This window comes from Rhinolophus sinicus, linkage group LG12 (genome assembly GCF_036562045.2).
Source record: "Rhinolophus sinicus isolate RSC01 linkage group LG12, ASM3656204v1, whole genome shotgun sequence".
Classification (NCBI taxonomy): domain Eukaryota; kingdom Metazoa; phylum Chordata; class Mammalia; order Chiroptera; family Rhinolophidae; genus Rhinolophus; species Rhinolophus sinicus.
This window is the reverse complement of record NC_133761.1, coordinates 6,279,210-6,304,282: the sequence shown is the minus strand read 5'-3', so window position 1 is coordinate 6,304,282 and position 25,073 is coordinate 6,279,210. Positions and strand designations below refer to the sequence as shown.

The 25,073-nt window shown below is 34.8% G+C and overlaps 1 protein-coding gene across 16 annotated transcripts in view; it reads left to right on the top strand.

Moving 5' to 3' along the window:
* The window catches only part of PHF20L1 (PHD finger protein 20 like 1), a 61,888-nt gene that overhangs the window by 11,341 nt on the left and 25,474 nt on the right, over positions 1–25,073 (top strand). For 5 of the 16 annotated variants that reach the window (XM_074316814.1, XM_074316808.1, XM_074316806.1 and 2 more), the window contains 7 exons: positions 7,118–7,289; positions 7,434–7,518; positions 10,939–11,027; positions 11,245–11,334; positions 15,365–15,578; positions 16,183–16,311; positions 21,553–21,635. In XM_074316814.1, the coding sequence (XP_074172915.1) occupies positions 7,118–7,289; positions 7,434–7,518; positions 10,939–11,027; positions 11,245–11,334; positions 15,365–15,578; positions 16,183–16,311; positions 21,553–21,635 (862 nt within the window). Of the gene's footprint in view, positions 1–7,117; positions 7,290–7,433; positions 7,519–10,938; positions 11,028–11,244; positions 11,335–15,364; positions 15,579–16,182; positions 16,312–21,552; positions 22,825–25,073 lie in introns of those variants that run through there. The other 11 variants (XM_074316816.1, XM_074316810.1, XM_074316809.1 and 8 more) reach the window with 6 other exon arrangements.

Below are 25,073 nucleotides of genomic sequence, written 5' to 3'. Positions count from 1 at the left end.
TTTTTTGAGGATTAAGCAAGACAGTGCATATTAAGAGCTTCTCATGGTTTCTGCCACATGGTAGGCACTTAATAACTGTTAGCTTTAATAATAACATGAACATTAGTTATTCTAAGAAAGTAGAATCTAATGGGAGAGGAGTCATTGTAAATTCCAAAAACATTAATCATTAGGCATATAAACGTACGAATGTAGCAGTAAAATAATTTTTTAAGTGCTAAGTATTAAGAAACAGAAACTCGGACTGCAACCTGCTAGAGTTTCGAGTTTTGTCACAAAATTAAGTAAAATAGAGTTTGGTCATATTTGCCTAAACAAATTATATGAAGTACAAAATCTTTGAGTCATATACTGGTGGCATTTTTTCATAGAGTAGGAAAGGAATTTTTGGTAGTCTCATTGATTCTTGTGGGAGATGGCAGTGAGTCTGAAGGCTGTGGTGTTGGCATTTTGATGTGGGGTGAATGAGTGACGGCGTGGCGGGCCATGCAGGTGCTCAGGAGGTGGCAAGGAATAGGACTTTAAATCCAGAATCTACAATGAAATTAATTTGAAAGGTTCTAAAGGAAAACACATAGCTAACTTGGATCTTATCCGTTATCTGCTGCGAAGGTTCTGGACAGGTAGGAAGCAGGGTGGTCTGGCAGCTTGTACTGAACATGTGTGTTCTGGAGAATGAATGGATCGGAAAAGAGGGATTTGAATGGATCTGAATGAACCTGAGGGATAATGTGATGAGACTTTTAGTCTTCAGTGTTGGAGGTGATGTGATTCTGACATATGTTCCCATCTGAATGTTCTTGAAATTTTAGATTCATTTGTATTTATACTTCATTTTTGAATACCAAGTTTGAATCAAAAGGGTTTTGTTTCTAGTGTGTTCTTAAGTGAAACAAATTAATATGCAGTATCTAAAAGAACTTCATTTAAAAATACTATGATGATATTAGGTGACATATTGTTATAATCAATGAGTGAATGGGTGAGAAAATACTTTTGACAGTTACAGAGCATAATGTAAATTTAAAGCGCTTCCAGAAATTTAAAGTGCTCTTAAATTTTTAAGAGGTTACTAGGTTATAAGGATATTATGTCTGCTTTGGATTACATTCTACATTAATTTTTATTTGGCAAATAATCCTCATGACAGTCATATGTAAGGAAGTTCTTACCTCTCTATTTCTAGTTCTTTTAATATGTCTTAGTCATTTTGTGTGACACCAGGTTAGAGTTTCTTGCTTATGAGTTCTTATCCACAAAACTGTTTGAATTGTTAATCCTAACTCCCTAAGTTTCTGCTAACATTTAAATTATGATTAAGTCATATTTCTAGTGTATTTCATTCTTTGAAAATGGAGGAACTACTTTATCCAGGAGAGCATCTGATTTAGGTACGCGCTGTATGCTACCATAGTGTATCTTTCCTCTGCCAGCTGTTACATTGCATGGGAATTGTGTTAACTTGTTTGACTCTCTTTTTCTCTCCCTTTCCTCTGAATTTGAGTTGATTAGAATAATATCTTATTTGTATTTGTAGTTTTATTGTTATTTTAGTGTCTGGCACATAGTGAATTAGAGACTCAATATTTTTTGAGTTAAATGAATGAAGAGTTAAATGAATGAAGAACTGTCAATTTTTAGAAATTTCAGTGTCTTAGTAATATAAATAAAATGACATGTAAAATATATAATTTGAGTAATTTATCGGGCAATTTTTAAAAATATTTTGCCTTTTTGATTAATATGGCACTGATTTAAATAGTTAGCTAAATCTCAGAGTGAATTCTGATGATCTTTAGGACATTGGATAGTGTTGTTTGGCCTTACTCAGTGGGTTGTAACCTCAATGAATTGTCACTGAGTAGTTGACAACTCTGTCCTTTGGCTTAAGTGCAGGAGCCCATACACCATTAGTGTATCAAAGATTTCCTTTTTCATTTCCTCATGGTTGATTTTCTTTACCAATACAGGTGAAAATATGGTTATATCAAACTAGATGACAAATTAGAATGAGTTCCTGAAATTCAAAAACCGTTTATTTTACTGTTACCACATTGAATACTATAAAGGGATTTTTTAAAAATTGATCAGATTATAGTTCTGGCATAGCTGCATGCCCATCATATCTTCCTTCCTTCCAAGGATAATGGCACACCTATAGTTTGAGAGTTAATACATGATTTTGCCTTCCAGAGGAGTTTCTTTTTTGATCATGGACCCTTTTGAGAATCTGATTAAAGTTGAGAACCCCCACCTCAAAAGAATACCAGTGCACACGTACACCAGACACACTTTTTGCATACTGCCTCAGGGTATCGCAGTCTCCTGGTCTACTGGGGTGAGTCAGGACCTGCCCACATAAAACAGTTCACAGAGTGAGCCAGTATAGGAATTCATCTGTTACGGTCATTGCCATTTGAGGTTTCTCATATCCTCTGTGTTTTGTCAACACTGAAGAGTTGGTACTGTAGGGAACTGCTACAGTGTATTCAGTGTATAGCTAACCACTTTGGTCAGTATCTGGCTCTTACTGGATTATGTGTTTAGGCCAGAATCCATAGATCTTGCTACTCTTGGAATAATCTTGGAAGTGGGAAGCACCAGTGAGTGATAGCATTAAAATGCCGGGATTATCTGATAAGACAATAAAGTGCTATAGGAGTTCCTGGTAGGTGAAAATAATTACCATTATTCTTGGGAATGGTGTTGCTCTACTCTGTAGTAGTAGCCGCAGTTTAACTGACTGTTAGAAGACTTTGACCACAGTGATTCAGAAAGGGTCCCAAGAAATCAACTGAGAGATTACAGTGGCAGAATCGCATGTATGAATATTGTTAAATTAAGCAAGAATCATTATAGAGTCTCAGTATTTCTGAATGCCTTTTGTTTCCATTAAGCCTAATAGACCAGAAAGAACCAATTTTAGGGTGGGTCATTTTTCTTAAATTTGCTGAGAATGAACTGTGTTCTCTAGGATTCAAGTGTAAAAGACATCTGAGAGCAAGGTGGACCCAGAGCAATGGAGGCAATCCCTTTTTTTCTGCACAAGTAAATATCATTTAAACAATGCGTACATTTCAAAGTGGGATTATAATAGGGAAGATAGTGAAAATTTTGTGATATTTTGCAGTAACAGATGATAAGGGGTAAGAGAGCTCTTTGTAGAATTTTGGCATTGAAGAATCATACTTCTAGTGAGGTTGCCTTCTCTCCATATCTTTTGAACACTTGAGATATGCCAACTATGGTATTTTTTTTCTTATCCCTTATTGTTTAATTCTGAAACCCATCTTCCACTTCTTAAATCTTTTGTAAATATCTGGATCTGAGCCTAATCTCTATTCTTTAACAGCTTTCCATGATTCAGCCTTTTAAAAATGACAAAATAAAAACATTACCACTACATCTTCCAAATTCAATATGAAAATTCTTATGTTCCGTTCACATTCACTTATATTATAAAATATATGTAGTGCATCAAAATAATATTGCCGTAATTCAAGATGGAGAAACATTTGTGCATGCATTTGTTCAACAGTATTTTTCATTCACTGTGTATATCAAAGCATTATTACTATGGGCCATCTGCTAGAACAGGGAAATCATTGCTCTGTATAAAACTATATGTTAAATTGCTATTTTGTGCATTTTAACACGTATAGCAAAGATATTGATGTTAGGATTTTTTTTCTAGGATATAACTGATAACCAAAATAAGTACAAACTTTAGGGAATTTCGTGTATGTAGAATAAATGGTCATTTTATTAGTTTGCTATTTCAAAGCCCTTTAGTTTGAACCTAGCTAACCAGTCCAATCCAATGTCCCACTCTTCTCTTTTTCCACCTTCCTGTTTACTGTATTCTAGCCAAAGGGAACTGTGTCCTTGAAGTGCCCCTCCAATCTCTGATCGTAAGGTCCTTAAGGACAGGACTTGTCTCTGCATCCTCATTGGCTGGTTGCCTCACCTGGAGTTGCTTGATGGTTTTAAGTAAATGAGCACTGAGTGAATAAGTGGAATGTGCTCTGTGTGTACAACTGACTTTTGTTTGCTGTTTGTCAAGCCTAAATCCTACAAGTCCCCCCCCCCCCACCAAGACCAATGTAGATAGTGTTCTCCAAGGATCTAAAATGACCTTCTGAATTCTCACTAAACTTTTAACAATAGAACCCTATGTAAAATTTTTGTCTATACGTGTACTTACCAGTTTATCAGGTATGACATTATCACTTTGATACAGGCCTCATCCCATTTCTTCTGTAGGCTATTGTGCCAGATAGTTTTGGCTTTGAAAACTCGGCCACAAGTGTTCTTGGGCAGTGTTCATTTATTAAATGGGGATTGTGTTATCTATACCTGGGGTGGTTACTAGGATCCATTGAGGTGAGGCATATAGAGAACAGTTGACATAAGGAAGGAACACAAAGTCTGACTCACGTACGACTCTGAGTAAACATTCTGATTCTTCCCTCCCTCGCCTCATCTGACCCAAGCTAAGTTCCTGGAAGGTAGGAGTTAATTATGCTTCTTTTTTACCTACCAGCAGTGCCTACCAAGTGTCTTGATCTTATTAGATCCCCAAATATATGTTGAATGAATAAACAGAAATTTGGACTTTCTTTGTAATGATAATACTTACGACACCTTTAAGATTCAACATTTGGTTGGTAGTAAACATTGTAAAAATTAAAATCGATAATCTTGGGTATTTGTGTTACGTATTTAATTCTTGGCCTTCATCCAAAGTTTACATATCAATCTTGATATTTATGTAAAGAGTGTAACATGCTATAAATTATCCTGAAGAAGTTCCCCAAAATGTAATTTTTACTCTGCTTATGGCATTTGGCATCCTCTTAGCCAACAGAATTTGAAATATTTTAGTAAAACTAAGGTACTTAAAAATGCAGTCCAGATTGAAGTTATTTGAACTCACTCAGATCTGATTCTTGACTGAATTGAATCATGTTTTGACAATAAAGGTAATGTCTGACTCTGTTTCTGTGGACTATTCTCACTTGGAGAAATGTTTCAGGAATTAGAGTTGGGTACATGAGAATGTGAAGGAACCTAAGAATAAACCTTTTACTTTTTATTCAGAAATTTAAAGGCTGTGATAAATTTGTGAAATTAGGGCTCTTATGTTTTGAGAGGAATTTATCAATGTTTATAACTGATAGACTCTCTTTGTTGTAGTTAAGTGGTGAGTGAATGTTGAAAAATAAATGAAAGGATAACCTTATTCCTAGGCTAACCCTTAATGTTCTTGACAATTTTTATGTTTTAAAAAACCAGAGCCGCAAAAACAAAAACTGAGAGCAACACTGCCCAAGATGAGCCTTACAGCCTTCAGTGTAAATGAGTGGCCTTGGTCCGTCCCCCTCCTGGAGCATATGAATCCCCTAGGGGTTCTTGTGTTTATGCTGTTCTTTAACAAAGCATTTCCTCAGCCACTCCCCCAAAAGACTAAGAAGTTCCCGAAGATTATAATTGGGTTGACAGCCGGGCTTAGTTCTGAGCAAATGTGCGAATTGTCTTTAACACTAACCACTTCCTATTCATGCTGAGCATGTTCTGAGTGGCGCGTGTGTGTGTGTGTGTGTGTGTGTGTGTGTGTGTGACTGCAGGATGCTGGGGATCCGAGGGTGGACGTGACTGTTACCCCAAAGCTCCCAGCCTGAGTAGCTACTTACATCATGGTCCTCCTAGATCTCTTACCATCTGGAGAAATGTTAATAAATAGTCCTTGGTAAAAGGGTTACGTAGTTCTTTACGTTTGGTAACGGTGAATGCTTTATCTCCACCTTGTTGACCCGACCAAGACATCTTTCTATGAAAACAGTTTTTAAAATCCAGTGATTTCCGAGCTTAGTTGTGACTGCGGGCCCCTTTTTTGTGTCACACGTATTAGTGTCTCACAGGCTGTAAATGCTGTGCACACAGTTTAGGAACCCACACCAAGATGGTTATGACTAGAAGGGTGCAGTCAGCAGGGGAGGGGAGTCAGGGAATCTTCATACAAGTGAGTACACGCTAAACCAAGCCTTGAATGATGAGTGTACAGAGGAAGGGAGGGGCAGCTTTGGGCGAGGCAGGAAGGGCAGAGTATACAGAGCACAGATGTTTGACAGACATGGTGTGCTGGAAGTTTCAGTGTCACCAGACCGAAGTGGGGAAAGGCTGTACCAGAGGGTGATTCAGGGCCCTTGAAATGTGTAAAAAGCCTTGAATAGCATAAGCGATCCATAAAGCAGGTAGAAATGCATTCCTAAATTGCAAAGTTATGTAAGGTCTACCGTGCTTTATAGGTGAAGGTAATTGTCCAGAGGAAAAGAAAACTTCAGATTTATCAAAAACTAGTAAAAATATTAGATACAACTATTTTGGCTGAATCATCTACCATGTGCTGCTATTGAGTTCTTAAGTTTATTTAATGATATTTTTAAAAAATTGAGTAGTGTGAACATTTAATACAGTACATTAGGAATGATGAAGCAGTGTTCCTTTTTACAAAATTTGAGTTAGCTCAGAATTCTATTTTGGAATTAACTGTAGGGAAATCACACATGAAGACAGGACAATGTGATGTTATTTTTTATATTTTTAAATTTTTAAATTCAAGGTTTAACTGAGCTTTGCCTACCATCGTCCATGCTCGTCGTAAAATATTAGAAAGTGTAGAAAAATTATTTGTAAACATTTAAAGACTAACATTCCATGCAGTGACTATACCATTGTTTGTATAGCTATGGATAATTTTCAGTTTGGCTAACCATATTTTTAGATGGTTTCTATTTTCTTTATTATAAATGTTTTGTTTATATAGTTCTAGAATTGGAATTATTGGGTCAAAAGTAGGCATGTTTTAACGTTCTTGTGCAGTAATCTATATTTCCACTGGGAGTGTATCAAAGTGTTTATTTCATTAGGTATTGAGAAAAATCATCTAAAAAAAGACAAAAATAATAAAGCAAACTTTGTTGGTTCAATAGTTTAAAAATATAGACCCATATTGTTTTGTTTGTGGTTTTAACAGTAAGATTTCATACTTTTTAATGGGTTGTATAAACAAGTGTAAGAATTTTCTCTTGATATGAAGCTCCTTTTTATTTTTGAGGTATCCATCACGGATTGAAAAAATCGACTATGAGGAGGGCAAAATGTTGGTCCATTTTGAGCGCTGGAGTCACCGTTACGATGAGTGGATTTACTGGGACAGCAATAGATTACGACCCCTTGAGAGGCCTGCACTGAGAAAAGAAGGACTCAAGGATGAGGAAGAGTTCTTTGTAAGTGGCGAGCCTTTTTCATTTGCTAGACATGTAATGATAGCTTTTAAAAGGAATTCTGTTAAATTTTACAAAAGCTTATTTTTATTAAGGAAACGCTTACTTGTTACACACGGTATTGATCTTGAAAGTTGTTTAAAATAGGATTTTAAAGCCGGAGAAGAAGTTCTGGCTCGTTGGACAGACTGTCGCTATTACCCTGCCAAGATTGAAGCAATTAACAAAGAAGGTATGTATCTGACATGATCTGAGGTTTAAAATGGGATTAATAGTAAAATTTTAACTGTATTTCTGATTTTAATTAATGCCTGAATAAATTGTGTAAGTTAGTAGAGGTAGATAGCTGGTTAACATTTTTCAGCTTTCAGTTCACAGGCTTGTATCATATGCTTTTTATTTCTCCTTCTCTGATTCCAGTTTGTTGGCTAAGTTATTTTTATGAGCATCTCAACCAGAGTGTGAGGAAAGTTAAAGATACAGAGAAATTCAAATTAGTTCAACTTAGAAGTGAAATACTGTACAATATTTTCTTAGGGAAGAGTATGGAACTTCATCATTTTGAGAATTTTCTTTATTGCATCTTTCCCCTGCCTTTTTTTCCTTAATTTCTATAGGTAACTGAGAGTTAATTTTCCTAATAGCCATTTGTGGTATCTAATACTGGTACTGAGCAAAGATTACAGAGCTGATCAGAAATGTTTAAAGTAACACTCAAACCAGGTGTGTTAGTGTGGCATATGATGACTAACTCTATTGTACAGATAATGAATTTAAAAAACAGGACTTGTAGACTGATTAATTGGAAAAGGCATGAGAATTAATATTTAAATTATTATTGGAAATATACTTATTTTTTAGATTTCTTATTTAAATTTTTCTTTAAAACAGTTGTGAAATACTTGTAAGTATATCTTTCAAGTCAGTAATACATTAGTTTTCTTAAACTGGACCACTCATTCTTTTTACTGAAGATGCACGCATTGAATGACAGCGTCTTTGCAAGAAGGGCATTTAATCTAAGTAAGGGGACACTTCCTTTAAACTGAATCTTGAAAGGTGAACAAGTTAGGTAGATAAGGAATGAAAAGGCTTTCTGGCAGAAGAAATGGTGTGTGCAAAAGAATAGAAGAGAGGCATGCCATTTTTCAGGAAATGCAGTCTTTGATGTGACTGGAGTGAAGGGTTCCTTTAAAGGGGCTAGAATAGCAGGAGAGGTTGGAGAGAAGCAAGGATCGGTATATGAACGTAATATGGCTGAAGAATTTGAATTTTATTTGGAGGTGAGGGGAGCCAAGGAAGGGATTAAGCTGAACTTCTAAAGTAACAACAGACTTGAGGAAAAAATAGGAGGAAAGAGAAGATAGAAGACAAGAACATTTAAAGAGCTATGTTAAAGGATGTTAAGTGTGAAAAAGTAAGTCACAGTTGTCTGTCTGGAAAATTGATATAACTTTACAAAGACCTTATTCCAAGGTATTGTTTTAATGAAGTAAAATAACAAATAGGGCTATGATGTTATTACCACTAATCACCTTAGTACAGGAAGACTTGAGGGACATTTCAGTTTTGAGGGTTATTTCTCCGTTTCTACTGGGGCCTTCATCTCCCTGTGCACTCAGGCGTCAGGAGGGCTGTGTCATGGAGCTCGTATTCCCATGTCTTACACACCTGGGCCCCATGGGCCCCTCCACAGCCTGGCACAGCATAGGCAGTCGGTTACAATTTGGGGGACAAAAGGAAGGAGGAAAGACTCAGTTCTGTTGGACAATAGGATCCACCCCAAGTAGCACAAAACAAAGCACAATTAAACAATGCTATTTTAATTAAGAGCGATTTCTTTAAGTGTAGGGAACTTTGGGACCTTCCTTCCATGCTTAAAGCTCCTTGGGAGTCCATGCACACACACAGCACACTCAGAAACAAAACCACCCTCATTCTTTAGTCCATCCCATTGGTCCGTGGGCGTGGAATATAGAAAACGAAGCTTGTATTAATACAAGAGTGATGATACTGACCACAATCTCTGCAGTCATAGGGGCAGTTTGAGCCCTGAGTGAAATATTGGCAGATACAATTTGTTTGGTTTTTTTTTAATCCCCACGGCCGGTATTTACTTTGTGATTTTGACATGTCCCACGTGGTGGGTGAGCCTGCCCCCTCAAAAAAAAGGCAAAGGAAGCCCTCAAGGAGCCTGCTATTCACTGCAAAAGCTAACCTAATACTTGTAAACTTTAAGGTATTTATAATACGTCTTAGAGAAGTTGAAAAGAAGAGGCAAAGCAGGATAGACTGCAGTGGTCAGGGAAGTGTTCATATTATGGGTGGGATTTGAAGAGCTGGTCATTGAAGAGCGGGTTGGAGATAGGAAAGGAGGGAGGCGGCACAATAGCGGAAACTGAGTAGTGGCAGCGCGGGATGGATGCACAGGCCACATAGTGAGGAGGCTGCTGTCTGCAGTGCCATTGGAGGAGGAAGAGGCCAATTGCAGGAATGATGCTAGTCTAAGGGATCCGTGAGGCTTGGCATGCTCAGAATTTCCCCAGTGTCTTCACATCCTTGCCATTCGACTGATCAGAGTTTTTCATAACGTGGGCTTAGATCTTTATATCTGCGATACTGTGTGTTATGCTCATTGTAGGAAGATAATAAAATTCAGATTATTAAAAAAAAAATCTTTGCCCATATATGGCATTGGCTTTGGTGCCAACTTCAAAGCCGGTAACACCAATGATCACATGTATTGTTTATACTTCTTTTGTAAAGGTCAGGTATCTGTTTACTTAACGTGGCACTCTGTCCTCATTTGTACAAGAAATGATAGAAAAAACATTAGAATTTCCATAGTATAAAATCTACATGATTTATGTTTTCTAGTAGAACTGACTTTTATTGACTTGCAGTAATGGAGTCTGTTACAAGAAGTGAATGTGCTTTGTAATAGACGTGCAAACAGAATCTTGAGTCCTGAAGGCAGGTTTAGTTAGTGGGAAAGGCGTGGGGCTGGGGGTTAGTTATGGAGTGCAGCTGCCCCGCCCGCTGTCATTGGATGCCGCATTTAGCCTTCCTGGAGTTCAGTGGTCTGATCTGCACAGGAAGGCTTACCTAGATGACCTGTAACGTATTTTCTAGCTTTAAAGCCTATGACTCTAATTCTTACTTGCCAGTTTATTAGTATTTCCAGAGGAATAATTCTTTACTGAGAAAATGATTGTTTGCTATATCAGATCTTTCTCTCTGTTACTTGGAAAGAAACTTTGAAAGAGAGCAAATGATAATTTTTATAGAAATATTTATACATTTTTCTAAATGATTTTGTTTTTGTCCAGGTATATTATAACATACCTGACATATTTAAACACATATTTAAATTATACAAAATAAATTTTAAAATCTTTCAGTAAAAATCAGAATTACATGCAACTAACTTATCTAGATTTAATTTGGGTATTTTAATGGGAAATTTGAGTTATTTGCAGATGGAAAGAGAAAATAAATTTAATAAACTTGATGGATTCCTGAACAAGGTTGTTTGTTTGCAGTCATTACAATTGCAGAATATTTATTTGTTAGGGCATGACTTGTTGGATTTCAAGTGTTGCTGTAAGATTGAATTATGTTTTCTAATGATTCTGACTTACTCCAATTTCAGGAACATTCACAGTTCAGTTTTATGACGGCGTAATTCGTTGTTTAAAAAGAATGCACATTAAAGCCATGCCCGAGGATGCTAAGGGGCAGGTAAGAGTGCTCAGCGTTCCTAGCTACCCACAGGGATGTCTTCTTGAGTGGTGACTGATGAAATTATGCACATGTATTTTTAAAGTGAACTAATTGTAGGATTATGTGCTGATAGCCCCAAATAGCAGCAAGAAAAAGAAGCTTAGAATGTAAAGTAAATTATACACGTGATTTTTGCTTCTTTGGTTTTAGACCTGCTAAAGTTATAGGTCACTAGTTTCTGTTCCAGGTGAAATCCCAGCATCCACTAAGCTGGTGTTGTCCTATCGACCCAGCTGGATCGTGTAACCAGTCTATGGGAAGTGAGGTAAGTGCCTGGTTTTAATTCTGTTTTGTTTTTCCTGGTATATAGTATCATTTAGAAAGTTAATTTTTAATATAAAATTTCATATTGAGTTTCTTATCTTCTTCTTTCTTCTATAAATCATAGTCGTTAATCTTCTTTTAAAAGGCGCTTACCTGACACTCTGTAGGCTGTTTTGGGTAGGGTTCTCTGAGTCATATGATGTAAGCAGTGTATTACATGGTTTGTCACTGCTCAAAGCGAGAATGAACGGTAAGCATTTGAAGGAGAATCTGGGATGAAGTTAAAACCATGATTCCATTGGTTCACTATGTTTCCTGAGATACTGGAAAGAAAAGGTGCCAGTAGAAATTTAAAATATTTTCTTTTATGTTCTGCTGTTATTTGGGATTTTCAGCACCTGGACCTACAATTAATTTTAAGAAATTGAAAGTAATCTCTAAAAATGTCTAACATGGAAGTATGCTATACATATTTGTTCCATACCATGCAGTGAAAAATGTCATCCTGAAATGTGTTGAAATCACCTGGTCAGCTCCAGTCAGATGTATACATTTAGTAATCAGAAATGTTGACCCCCGCATTAAAAAAACGATTCCTGATGTCTTCTGAGAAGTGTGATTGTTTTAAATCACCTGGTTTTCAAAAGTTTACTTTGAAATGATCAGCTAGCAGAGTGTTTTCCCCATTTAATATGTAAATAAATTTAAAATGGAAATGCTTTTGGTCAGTAAATTGCTTTGTGTCTTCCTACTTGTATGTATAAATAAAATGTTCTTTTAAGCATTCAGTGGTGTGATTTCTTGGTTACTACATAGAAAGATTAATATATACCTATTTAATTAAACAAAATTTTCATGTTTTTCTTTAAAACTATTATTTTGTTATTCTCATTATTCAAGTGTTCATGAGATGGCCGTAGCCCTAAAACTTTATTTTCTTCCATAGTCAAACCTTGAACCAGTTTGGTTTGTGGTAAAATTATAAGTTGTAAAAATTAATTTATTGTATGTACTGGATATTTAGTTTTAGTAAGTATTTTAGTCACACCATGATGTAAGTTAACATTAAAATCAATGCCAAAATATAAGCTACTGAAAGAAATTATGGGTAGTAGTATATTTTGTTATATTTTCTTTAATTTTAAATTATAACCACATTAAAATATTTATAGATTTTTTTTTTTATAAAGTGTTCTCATTTATGAGTGTCTTTTTACCCCAGTAAGTTTTTGACTTTTTTTTTTTTAATCTAGGGGTATATACTAAGACAGGTATTTTTTGGGTAATGTTAAGAGAATTGAACTTTGCATATTATCTTCTCGATTTTGAGTACTTTGAGAATTCCTTAATAAGATATGTAGTAACATTTCTCTTACTAAACTACCAAAAGATAAGGCATTAAATAAATGCATTATGGAAATGCCCTTCTCTAAGCTTTCTATAGCTTTTTCTTCCCTACTTTTTTCTTCTTGGGAGTGTGCTGACATACAGTTTACATTGTAACTCACTAGTGTTAAAGATTGGCTCATAAGGTCCTTTATTTATAAAACATTTCTTTCATACATGGTTTTATTGGATTCTCATAGCAAATCCTTTGACATAGGTATGGCTGATATTTCTATTTCACAGTTGAGGAATTCAGAACTTAGAAAATTGAGTAACTTACTTAAAATTTCACTCAACGGTAATATGCAGTGACTCTGAACTCAGACCTGATTTCAGACAGTGCTGCTTCTTGTGTACTGCTCTGTTATGTTATTTACAGGAAATTTGAAACATATCATTAGTTCTAATTCATTTGATCCCACTAGTTATTTTTGATAATGAATCTTTCATATTTAAAATTGGAAAAACAAAATAATGGGAGAATTCTTTAATTATACAACTGCAATGATCCATGATTAACGAGTCATGTGATCAAGAACTTTTTTATATTTGATTTTAGTTTTACAAAGTACAACTTGAATCTTGATGTCTCCTTGTTTTCTCTTTATTGGAGATGGAAAACAACTGGGGATGGGATTTACCCCTGGCATTTTGCAACATTTCTGTAACAATTTAAAATTTTCTCCACAGTGTGGAGCCCAAAGTTAAATGTTCTGCAACCATATGATCTCTGCTGAATTTAGCACTTTTCTTTGCTTGTCTGGTTGCACTTACTCTTGTTTCTCTTGAAGTCTTTTTCATTGGTGGTGCTTTCTTTACTAAAATATCACTCTGAAGGCTCAACTTGCGGCCATCATACTTTAGCTACTCTGACCCTCAGACCCGTTTCCCATCCGTGTGCACTCTGATTGTCATGCCTTGGTTTTAACAAGGTTTTCCTTCTGTTTGGAGTGCCTGTTTGCTCCTTTTCCTCTACCCTTTTCTCTAGCAAATTCCTACTTCAGAGTTCAGCTCATCTATCATTTAACTGAAGCCTTCCACTAGCTTTTTACTTCAGTCAAAATTAATCTTTTTCTTTTTTATTCCCCACTATTTTGTTTATTCCTCTACTATTTCTCCTGTCACATTGTCTTATAGTTAATTTGCCTATCAATTCCTTATGAGCAAGACCAAAAAAAGAGGTGGGTCTAAGTAAAACGGGTTGGATAGTACTGGTGCATTTGTTTTTTTCTTTAACAAATTAGAAATACAAACCTTTATTTCACAGCTTTGCCATAATTCTCTTTCTAATAAGACATACTGGGGACATAGTTTAAAATGCTGGGAAAGCTAGATGCTGGGTGTTTTCCAGGCAGGAACAAAGACGTCACTCCAGAGCCAATGCGTTCCTTGGGTTTTCAGGCAGCATCTTTTATCAGTGGTTGTCTCATGAGTAGTTAGCGTGCTTCCTAGCACAGGTAGTGGGGTATTCAAAATTGGTTGAATGAATGTGTTAGGTACAGTGGCATGATGTTTTTAGTTCATTTCAGTCATGGGGGAGAGGGAGAGACATAGATTTCGCTTGTTTTTTTTTTGTGCTTATTGTCTTCATACATTTTCAAGACTGAGCAGCCGTCAACCTGTATTGCTTAATGACCCATCTTTGTTCATGTGACCCATGAATTAAATGCATTTGATATTGTGAAATTGTTTTTAGTTGCTTGGACTAAGAACTTGATGGATTTACCCATCTGGGTTGAATCTGAATTGGCGGTCTATTTGACAGCTTAGTAGCCTCAGTGGAAGATTAACTCTGTAGAGATATTACGAATATTTGCTTAAAAAAGAAAAAAAAACTTCAATTGTGAAAATTTAAATGTTAGCACCACTTCTTTACATCTTTCATATTTTTTATAGTAAGCATTTTTAGTTCAAAATAAAACAGTAAAAATTATTTAGCAACAAACTAAAAGAATGAATACAGGAAAAAGAAATATTCGCCCCTCAAAAGAATGGTAACTAACACGGCCCCAGGAAGTTGTAGAGGGAGGGAAATTCCTCTGGAGCCTTACACTGTACTTCACCTGGGCCAAGTCACATAGCTCTTTTTTCCCTTCTTTCACTGGTAATAGTAAACTGCTGTAATAAATTGGTACCTGAACTTTAAAACCTTTAAAGTTTAATAAAATCACACCTTGTTTTTTATGGAATTGACCATACTTTGATGGTACATTCTTCCTAATAAGGAAAAGTAACATAAACATTTTTCTCTTATTTTATGATTTTTTGTAGTACAGAAAAGAAATGCAACTTGGCATTTAAACCCTAAATTAATAAGGCAGAATGCCATATAGTACTCCATATTTGTCATAGGTTTCCTCTGTTATTTTACATTTTATTCCTGAGAAAATGTATTAAAGGGATATTTATTTATTGACTGTTTTCCTATTTTATATAAGGTTATAAATCCAACTGACCCATTAGATGATTCAATTTAGTAATCTATGGTATTGGTAATCTACCTTGTAAATATAGTTAATTCGATTTCTGTATTTGTGTGCATGTGAAAGTAGCTTTGAAAATGTGATACATGTTTTTACTCATTAGTGTAATGAAATTTTGATTAATTTTTAATGCTTCGCATGTTTTGTGTTTTTCCTTTGGAGGATTGGATAGCTTTAGTCAAGGCAGCTGCTGCAGCTGCAGCCAAGAATAAAACAGGGAACAAACCTCGAACCAGCGCTAACAGCAATAAAGATAAAGAGAAAGATGAGAGAAAATGGTTTAAAGTTCCTTCAAAGAAGGAGGAAACTTCAGCTTCTGTAGCCACACCGGAGGTGGAGAAGAAGGAAGACCTGCCCACGTCTAGTGACACATTTGGTACAAAATATGTTCTTACGTTCATTCCTACGGCAGTGGTAAATTCACATAGTGAGGAATGAATAAGTCAGATCCTTGGCTACCTGTAATTTGAACATGTATTTAAATTATTAGGCTCTTCCCTTAGCATAACATGGTGGTTAACTTCTTTAGCATTTTACAGATCTGAAATTAATGGTCTAATATGGATACCTGATAATGGACGCCCTCAATATTCTTGAATAGAAATGAGTTGAGATTTTGATTTGTAACTTACTGGTACTAGGTTTTTTGGGTTTTGTTGTTGTTGTTGTTGTTTTTTTTAATGTTTTTTTCTTGAACTTTTTAAATGCTTCTGCATGTAATTCAATATATAATATATAGTATGGAAAAAGCAGTAAGTCATTGTCTTCCTGCTTTTCTTTCCTGAAAGATAACTGCTTAGTAGTTTTCATTCCTAATATACCAGTCTGGAGAGATTGGTGTTTTTTTAAGCTCTATGTCAAGTACTAGATTAAAAGAATTTAAGTGCAAAGCATTTTTACTATTTTGCTATTTTAAAAAACTTTCATGTGTTTTAAGTTTTGATTTTATATAAACTCTCATATATGTGTTCTATTAAAAGTAGGACTTCATGTAGAGAACGTTCCAAAGATGGTCTTTCCACAGCCAGAGAGCACATTATCCAACAAGAGGAAAAATAATCAAGGCAACTCATTTCAGGCAAAGAGAGCTCGACTTAACAAGATTACTGGTAAACTACAATGATTCTTTTGGGGTGGGGGAATGGAGGGTTGATTTTAGGGTTGCTTCTTTTTAATAAAGCAAAATGTGTCTTTTGTTGTAGCATAACTGGTTAATAAGAGAGTTTTTTTATGATTTTTCAAAGTCAGCATCTTTCAACGCTGTTAGCTTTTTGTGTTGTGAAATGTGAAAAATATCACACATCTTCTACCTACCTCACAGGGATGTTGTGAGGATTCATAGGATCAAATTTTATAAAATCCCATAGTTTTTAAATCACCTCGGTGGCAGCGGTAGTTTCTACAAGAATTGAATTGTCTGCTTTTATCAACCTGTGGTGATGTAATGTCAGAGGTTCTAAATATTATACATTCTTACTCTTGACCAGTCTCATTAAGGATGGTTCCATATATGGTTGGAAAGATGAACACCGAAGCTGTTAATTCTCAATGTAGAAGTACTTCTATATGTTTTTAAAACTTCTATCCTTATCTTCACGTTGGTCTTTAGAATCTGGTTGTATTTCTTTGTGCTTTGTGGTAATTTTGGAAGTAAGTGCTAGGATGATGAAAAGCACTGAAAACCCTTGCCGGGTTAAGTCTCCTTGAAGAAGGGGTTTTAAGGATTAGAATTGGGGCCAGTAATACTAGGCCCCGTCACTTCCTATGTCTATTCAGCCTGGTTCTAATCTTTAAAAGAAATCGTGAAGATACATAATTTTTCTGAGTACATGTTAAAAGGGCAGTTAAGATACTTTATTCAGTCATATGTTCTTATTTTAAGGACACAATGGTTTTTAGTGCCTTTGGCCTAATAAAGCTGTACAAACCTTTGTTGGCATTCTTTTAAACAATTGGAAGGTTGGTTTTGGTTTTATTGTCAGATTCAAGAATAAATGTAAATTAAACATTTTGTCCATTTTCTGAAGATTGGAAGCCCACTGAAAAATGACTCTATAGCTGAGGGTTCTGTAGAACCACTGTTGTATCACACTATTCACCTAAGTGATTATTATTGGTTTCAATAGGTGAGACTTCCTAGTCTTTCCATTTGTTAATATTGTTTTTGTGCCTTTCTCTGATAAAAGATATATTTGGTCCCAAGACAGGAAATACTTCAAATCAGCTCACCCATTCCACCTTTTCCATAGAAACTGTTAGCTTTGGAGACAGCCAAAATCTTACCCAGGTGATTGTTATGATGGCGACTGGAGACTGCAGTTTTGCCTTAGGATAATGGAGCCTAGTGCCCTGTACTGCGGCAGAAGTGGAATAGTACTTCTAACGCCTGGGACACCAAGATTGAAACAGCACAGTTGGAGGGGAGGAGCCAAAATTGAGGAAGATGGAAGAGACACGGACATGATACAGCTACCAGCTTACTAGCATCCTGGTTTTCCCTGCAGTCTGGATAACCTTGTTTTAGTTTCAGTCAATATACTCTTACGTGTGTCTTTTGAGAAATTCAAGCTCAACATTTAAAGAAGTAGAAAAAGAAAACAGCTCAGTCCACAGTGATGCATTATCTTCGCATGGCCTCGAAAAGGCAGTAGCAGGGGAAAGAACCATTTTACCATGTGCCTCACGGAAGTTCTAATACTGGTTGCTTAGTAACACCCGGTGCCTTCTCTGGAGGGACGTTGTCTTCACCTCCTTTTGTGACTCTGAAGTGAGCACGTGATAGTTTGACAGCAATGGAAAAGCATACGATTTTACGAATGTGAAACCGTTACGAATTTTTCCTTTGATTTACTCAAAAGATTTAAATGTATGATAATCCTGTTAATCGTTCGTCTCTCTGCATCTATTTCTGATTTCATGTTACAATTATATGCAAAAAGACAACAGACATGATAAGATTGTCTTCGATGGATGAAACTTAAGCCTACCTCTGTACAGTAAATTTCGTTTGCAGACCATAAAAACAGATGAGAACTAATATAAAATAGAAATTTCATTATGGAATTATGGTGCTTTTTAAATTTATCAAGCTCACTTATACGTGTCTTTTTGTCCCTTTGCTGCTGAGAAGCATAGGGCTGTGATTATGGCAGCATCTCAGCCTGCTCTGATGTATTTCCCCCACTCGATTTATTTCCTAAGTAGTTATAGCTGGAAATAAGTGGACCAACCACTGGAAAAATTTAATTAATGTGTTTATTTTATTCACTCTCTTTCTTCCCATATACATATCCTACAGAGGTTCTAAACCTGATTTCTACATAGGAAATGGTATGGGATGAGTTTTTTCATCAGTTTCCAAATAAGCAGACATTGGAATTGTAGCTGCAAAGTACATGTATGTTATTCCAGAGTCTTATTTTTCATTATGTAATGTACCTTACTGATAGTTACATACTTTATGCATATCAATTTATAATAGATAATTTTACAGAGAGAATCAGGAGTCCATACTGTGGGACAAAGTAGCCAGCAAACTGCAAGCAAATCTGAGTCGATTTTAAAATACAGGTTGTAGAGAGCATAGGAGGAAGAGCATCAGCAGCTGGTGCGTGGTCTGTTTCTAATAGTTCTAGGAGTTCCTGGAAGGTCAGCCAGCTCGAGACGTTTGTGCAGCTTCAGGCCTTTTAAAGATAATCTACACCTGGAAGTTTGACTTGGCCAGTAATGTGCTATTGGTAATAGCAACAATATTTGATTCTTAATCTCAGTAAGAATACTGTGTTTTGGAATCCCTGGATGAAACGTACGCCCCAAATGTAAACGCTTTGCTCTTTCTACTTCCCCTTGCTACTCCAGGGTGCTCTGGCCTCTGTTCTGTCTATTCTTATCGGTAGCGAGAGAGACCTGCTATGTATTTTATAGCTGAAGTAGGATATTGAGAAATGGTAACTTTGTGGGTGGGACTCATGAATATTTGACATTCTACTTTGACCTGATATTTAAATAATTTCTTAAAACTGCACAAAGCATTTTGTTAAGATAATCACTCTTAGAAACATTCTTCTGGAGGAGGACCTGTCAGTAATATATTGATGACGTGTTTGCAATTAACTAAAAATAATTTCATTTGTATTTATTTACTTCCAATTCTAATTTTCTAAGCATATGCACTTTTCCCCAGAACATTAGCAGGTCAAGATAACAGATTTTTAACTGCCTCGTAAGGCAGAAGTAGTCAGAATCCTCAAGGACATTTTATTTTTTGTCCCCTTTTGTTTTTTTATATTTGGTAACTCTTGTAAAATGGAGTACGAAAATCTTTTTATCGATCGTATTTGAGGCTTTTGAATTCTCTAGATGCCAACTATTGTATTTTCTAATGTAACTTTAAGTAGTTTTTATTAAATATCCCATTACTTTTTATAAGAATATTAGAAAGCTTTATTTTTTCCTTTACAAACCATTAAGTGGAAGTTGCTTTTAATTAAATGGGTCTGTAATATCCTAGTTTAAATTCACAGAGTATGGCTGAATTATGTTTTTTAAAACTTGTAGTACCTTGTTCTTAATCTTACCGTTTGTGGTCTATTCCATCTATTGATGAGATTTTAAAAAGTATTTCCACTACGTATATGAAGGAAAACAAAATGTAAAATATAATTTAATAGATTGAATAGCAGATATTTGTCCTGTTTGATTAACCCTTAGAAGTAGAACCTCTACTTTTTCCTACAAAAGAACTTGATTCCCTAATTATTTTTCTTTCAATTTTAGTAGTATTGATTCTCAAAAATATTAGCTAGAGAAGAAAAGCCTAGTGAATGTGGTTTTAAATGTTAAATATATCTTTCTACATCTTTTTCAGTCACATAAAAATATGTTCAGAAGTTAATAAGGATTGAATTTATGGTTTATAGACTATTTTGTAAAATTATTTATATATCATTCCCCCCCACTTAAATCTATACTTGATATTATATGAGACTTGAACAAACTAGGTAGATTGTTATCTCAAACTGGACCAAATATACCAACTTTAATACCAATCATTGATGTATCCACATCATGATTTTACATTATGCCTTTTCTATTTTAAATTACAATTCTGAGTGCTAGATATTCAGCTTTCCAATAAAGGAAAGGGGCTTTTTGCCTAATTTGACACTTGGCTATAGTATTACTTTAAGAATACAATTTTACTACGTATTTGAATCCCTACTTAGATTACTTACCATCTTTGAGATAGTTTTCTGAAACAGTCAAGAGATATTGCCATGTCAGTAGCTTGAAGTTATGTGACCCTTGGCACATTTTTTTTCTCTTGTTAAATGTGCTGTAGACAGCTTCAGTAATATAGGTGGTGTCATTGCTGTAGTAAGTATACTGTTATGTTGTCAGTTGTTAAACATGCTTCCGTTGAAGCAGTGGTGGTGTGTGCCAGCTTTGAAATGACACAAAAATGATTTTTGGTGACTGCGTACCCAGTGGCCATAAGCAAAAGCAAATATTTGTTATTACACAAGGGTTATAAACTTGGCCTCGTTGAAGGTACTTGTCAGGCGCTTAGCAAAGACTCTTGACCACGTAAATGCCTTTAATTTATAAATTAAAGCAGAGATTTAATGTCTTGTAAAGTTAATTATATTTACTCCAGATAAAATATTCTGCCTTCTAAAATTGAGAATTAGTGGTATGTATACATTGGAGAAAATGGGAACTCCCGTTTATATTTCATCATTTGTAGAATTGGGCTATGCTGTTAAGTTCCAGTGTTGTAGGAAAGACCCATACTTTTTTTCACATTAACAAAAAATGGCTCCATCAGTGTTTTCATCACTTTTGTAAAAAGATAAAATACAGCTGGGTATAGAGTGAAACCCGTAAAGCTTAGGTCAAAAAATCCAAGTGAAATTAAAAATTGGGACTATTTTTTAGTTACTACAACAACAAAAAGTCTTATTTTACATTCTAGATATTTGGAAGGATTTCTCATATCTTAATTTCATATTTCATTTCAGTTATATAAACAAAGCCCATATTAAGAGTACTAACAATCTAAGTAACATTAGGTTTCTGGACATTAAGCCGTAGAATTTAAAATTTTTACAGAATAAATGTGATTGTCTGTGGTGTTTTAAGAATATCTTTAGGAGTAATATTAAAGCAAGTAACCTTCAAATTCTAATGCAGTCTCTTGAGTCATTGTTAAGGGTGTTTGTACTTTTGAGAATATTTTCTTCCTATATTTTAAAAAGTATGGGATTTCAACTGCTAAAATTTTGTGAAGTTCATTAGGGTGAAAGTCAATATTTTTTCTAATAAGCAATTTCTGTACAATTTTTCTCAAGGTTTGTTGGCATCCAAAGCTGTTGGGGTGGATGGTGCTGAAAAAAAGGAAGACTACAGTGAAACGGCTCCAGTGCTGGAGCAGGTATGAAATGGTAGCATTTGATTTTTTTCAAGGTTCCCAACTGGAATGATCGTGGAGCTATAATATCCACGTAATTGAAATTGCCCTTTTGCTCAGATATGGGAATAGGAAGCTAATTAATGGATGGTATATTTTTAACTCGGCCTTCTCCAAGGTATACAAACTACAGAATTCATTAGTGTTTATTTTCAATAGACTGGCATAGCCATTGTCTCCAACATTTGATGGACTGGAGACAGGCACCCCAGGGTATAAGCTTCCAGCCGGATCACCTTTGACTAGCTTACAAAAAAGACCCTTACACAAATACTTTTCATTTGTGAGTTCAAACAGGGTTTTTGACATCTAATAAAGCTTCTTTTGTAAGAAGTTTCTTTTATATTGTAACAATTGGTGTTGTTAGACTGACTATGTGTTTTATGAATTGATCAATGAGCCATACATTTTTGCTAGGATGTATATTTTAATAACTACAAAAAAGAGAGAATTTTAAAAAACTATTAAGGGTCTGTCTTTAAACCACCTAATAGAGGAATTTAAAAGTGAAGGTTGCAGTTGCTAGATTTTGCCTTGGCTACCTTCAGATTCCCACGATACCTGTACATAATGAACTGTGCATGCTTTTACATTCTCTAAGGGCTTAACTTCTTGGGCACTGTAAGATGATAAGAACACAGTAATAGCCATAACTGGATTTCCTTGGTTCTCCTGTTTTAAAATCTGAGCCTTAATGTAGTTCTAACATATCCATTTTGTATTATTTTAATTTTTTTTATTAGTAGCCTAATAAAGAAGACTTTAAAATGAGTATCTTTTGCTCTTACCTATATGCGTTTAAAAAATAGTCCAAATTGATATTGTATTGAGTTTTTCAGGGTAATTTTAGGCCTGATTTGATTACAGTGCATTGTTTTGGTGCCTCCATTAATGTTGTATTAAATCAACGGTCTTTTAAATTGATTCATATGTTAGCAAATCATACCTTCTGATTTTCTGTGATCATGAAACGGTTAAGTCTTTGCCGTTATTGTCAGTATATCAACCAAATTTTAAGTGACTTTTTTTACTGTGTATTACTATATTCAACGTCCCAGATATAACAGTATTTTGTATTTTCACCACTGTTTATGGTATTCTCAGAATGCAATAAATCAGGGACTTGGGTAATAAAATGTTTCTGGAAAATTCATTACAATGTCAATCTTTCATGACATACAATCCTGCTGAGAAGAATGTGATTGTGAAAATTATTTACTATATGTGGAGGTTAGTATGGAGGGCAGTGCCTATTTCTGAGAGAAGTACAGAAAACAACATTCTGAAATTGAGTTTAAAAAAAAGAGAAAAATTGAGTAACTCGGCTGTTTCTGTTTGCATGATTTAAAAAAATTTTAGAGTCCTTGCCAGTTTTGTAACAAAGAGACCAGTAATCATTAATGAAAATTTTGTAAATTATTTTAGGTTTTTAAGGAACATAATGCTGTTCCCTCATTCTTTATTTGTATTCAGGTTGATTTCAATGTGAAAATGTTTTGAAACAAAATTCTTAATTTTTATGCTGTTTGCCCTGCTTCAAAGTTAAAAAGCCGAGTCATAAAACTCTTATTACATCTCAATTGGTGTCAACAATAGACTTAAAGGAGAGGTATTGATTGTCACTAACCTCTGTTGTCCTACTGAGTAAAATAATGTCACTCATGACATAGATCTTTAACTGGCCTACAGCCAAAATTTATTGTGCTAATAATGGATTTATTTTATTTACATTAATAAAAATTCAAACTCTGTGGTCTTAACCCCCAATTCTCAAATTATTATAGATTACTTAATTGTATTAGGGAACTGTCATGTTATATCTACTTTTGGATAAAACTTGCATTAGATGCATAATTCAGTAAGTTTTTTAAAATGTTAATTTGTCCTTGTTTAGAAGTTAAGCACCTTATCAAGATAATTAATTTAAGTTTTAAAATCTTGTTTCATAACTTTGTAACTCGAGATTAATGGATGCTGTAGTGATGTCTCTCACATATGTGAAGATGAACAATAAAATTGTTTATTTACAAGTAATGGCTCTAATTACTTTTCTGGCAACACCTTTTATGATAAGCTTAGGAATCCTTTCCATTTATGGAGTTCTTTTTCAAATGATTAATCTGCACTTAAACACATGTGGAATGAGTAAATTCAAAAGTAGAAATGATGACAAATAAATGGGACACTTGACACTAGCCCTTTTATGTGGTATGTCCAGCATGCCATCTTTAGAGCATTCAGACGTGCCCTACTTAATACCAAATATACACTTTTTATTCCACCAAAATTTGAGTCTTACATTTTAGTGGGATCAGAAAGCTGTTTGGTCCCTAGCAATGACCTTTCATATTCCAGAGAACTGCAGACCCAATGGTCACCCCTCACCAAAGACATGGAGTTAAAAGGTTTCTTAGGGACAAGCGTATTGCTCAGAGTGCTCGCAATTTGATTCTTTATAAAGGCCTAAGTATACATTTTTAAAAAGTGCATCATGTTTCACTCTCGGATGCGAATATCAGAAAGAGTTCCCGTACAGGCATTCCAACACCACAGACTTGCAGGTCCATCCAATGCAGCTGTTCTCTGTTGTCTTGGGACACATTCACATACATTTTTACATATGTAGGAAGTTTTGCTGCCAAATGAATAAAGAAATGACAAAGTTCTAATTTTTTTTTAAAAGTATCAGTTGGCAGGAAGAAGGTAAAAACTCTCATCTAAGAATGCGACGTATTTTGTTTTTAAATCCAATGTTTTTAACTTACACTTGGTTTTACTCCTTGGTTTTTTTTGTTGTTGTTGCTTGTTTTGTATTGTTTTTTAGTCTTTTAACTCTATATTGCTGGTGGCTTTGATTTCATGATGCATTATGCTTATGAAACTAGCTTTCAGCACTGAAATGAGTTAAAGATAATGTTTCGTTAATTTGATCATTGTTTTCCTGTTGAGATCTTTCTTTAAAGGGAAACTGTCTACTTAGACCTCTGCGTTCAGCTTGATAAAGGAAATTATAAGAAAACATCTGAAAGTCAAAGGCTTAAGTGTATTATATTCCTCTAATACTCTAAAACATGAAAATGGTGTTTATTTAATTATTAATGTCTTTGGTAATTATGGTTTCAAAAGAGGTATATTTCAATTTAATACTGAAAATATTTGTCCAGTAAGATAACATTTTACATTCTGAGAATATAATGAATAATTGTTTTTTAAAAAACCAAATTTAGACTTCAAGTTGACAGCATCCCTTTAAAGACAGCCTATTCAACTTTTAGTTAATAATTTGTGGGGTTCTTTTTGGTTTTTCATTTGTAATAGAAATGTTATATGTTGCTTAACAATGTTTTTGGATACTAAAGTTGCTTAACAATCAAAATAGAATACAAGAACAAAAATGAAGAA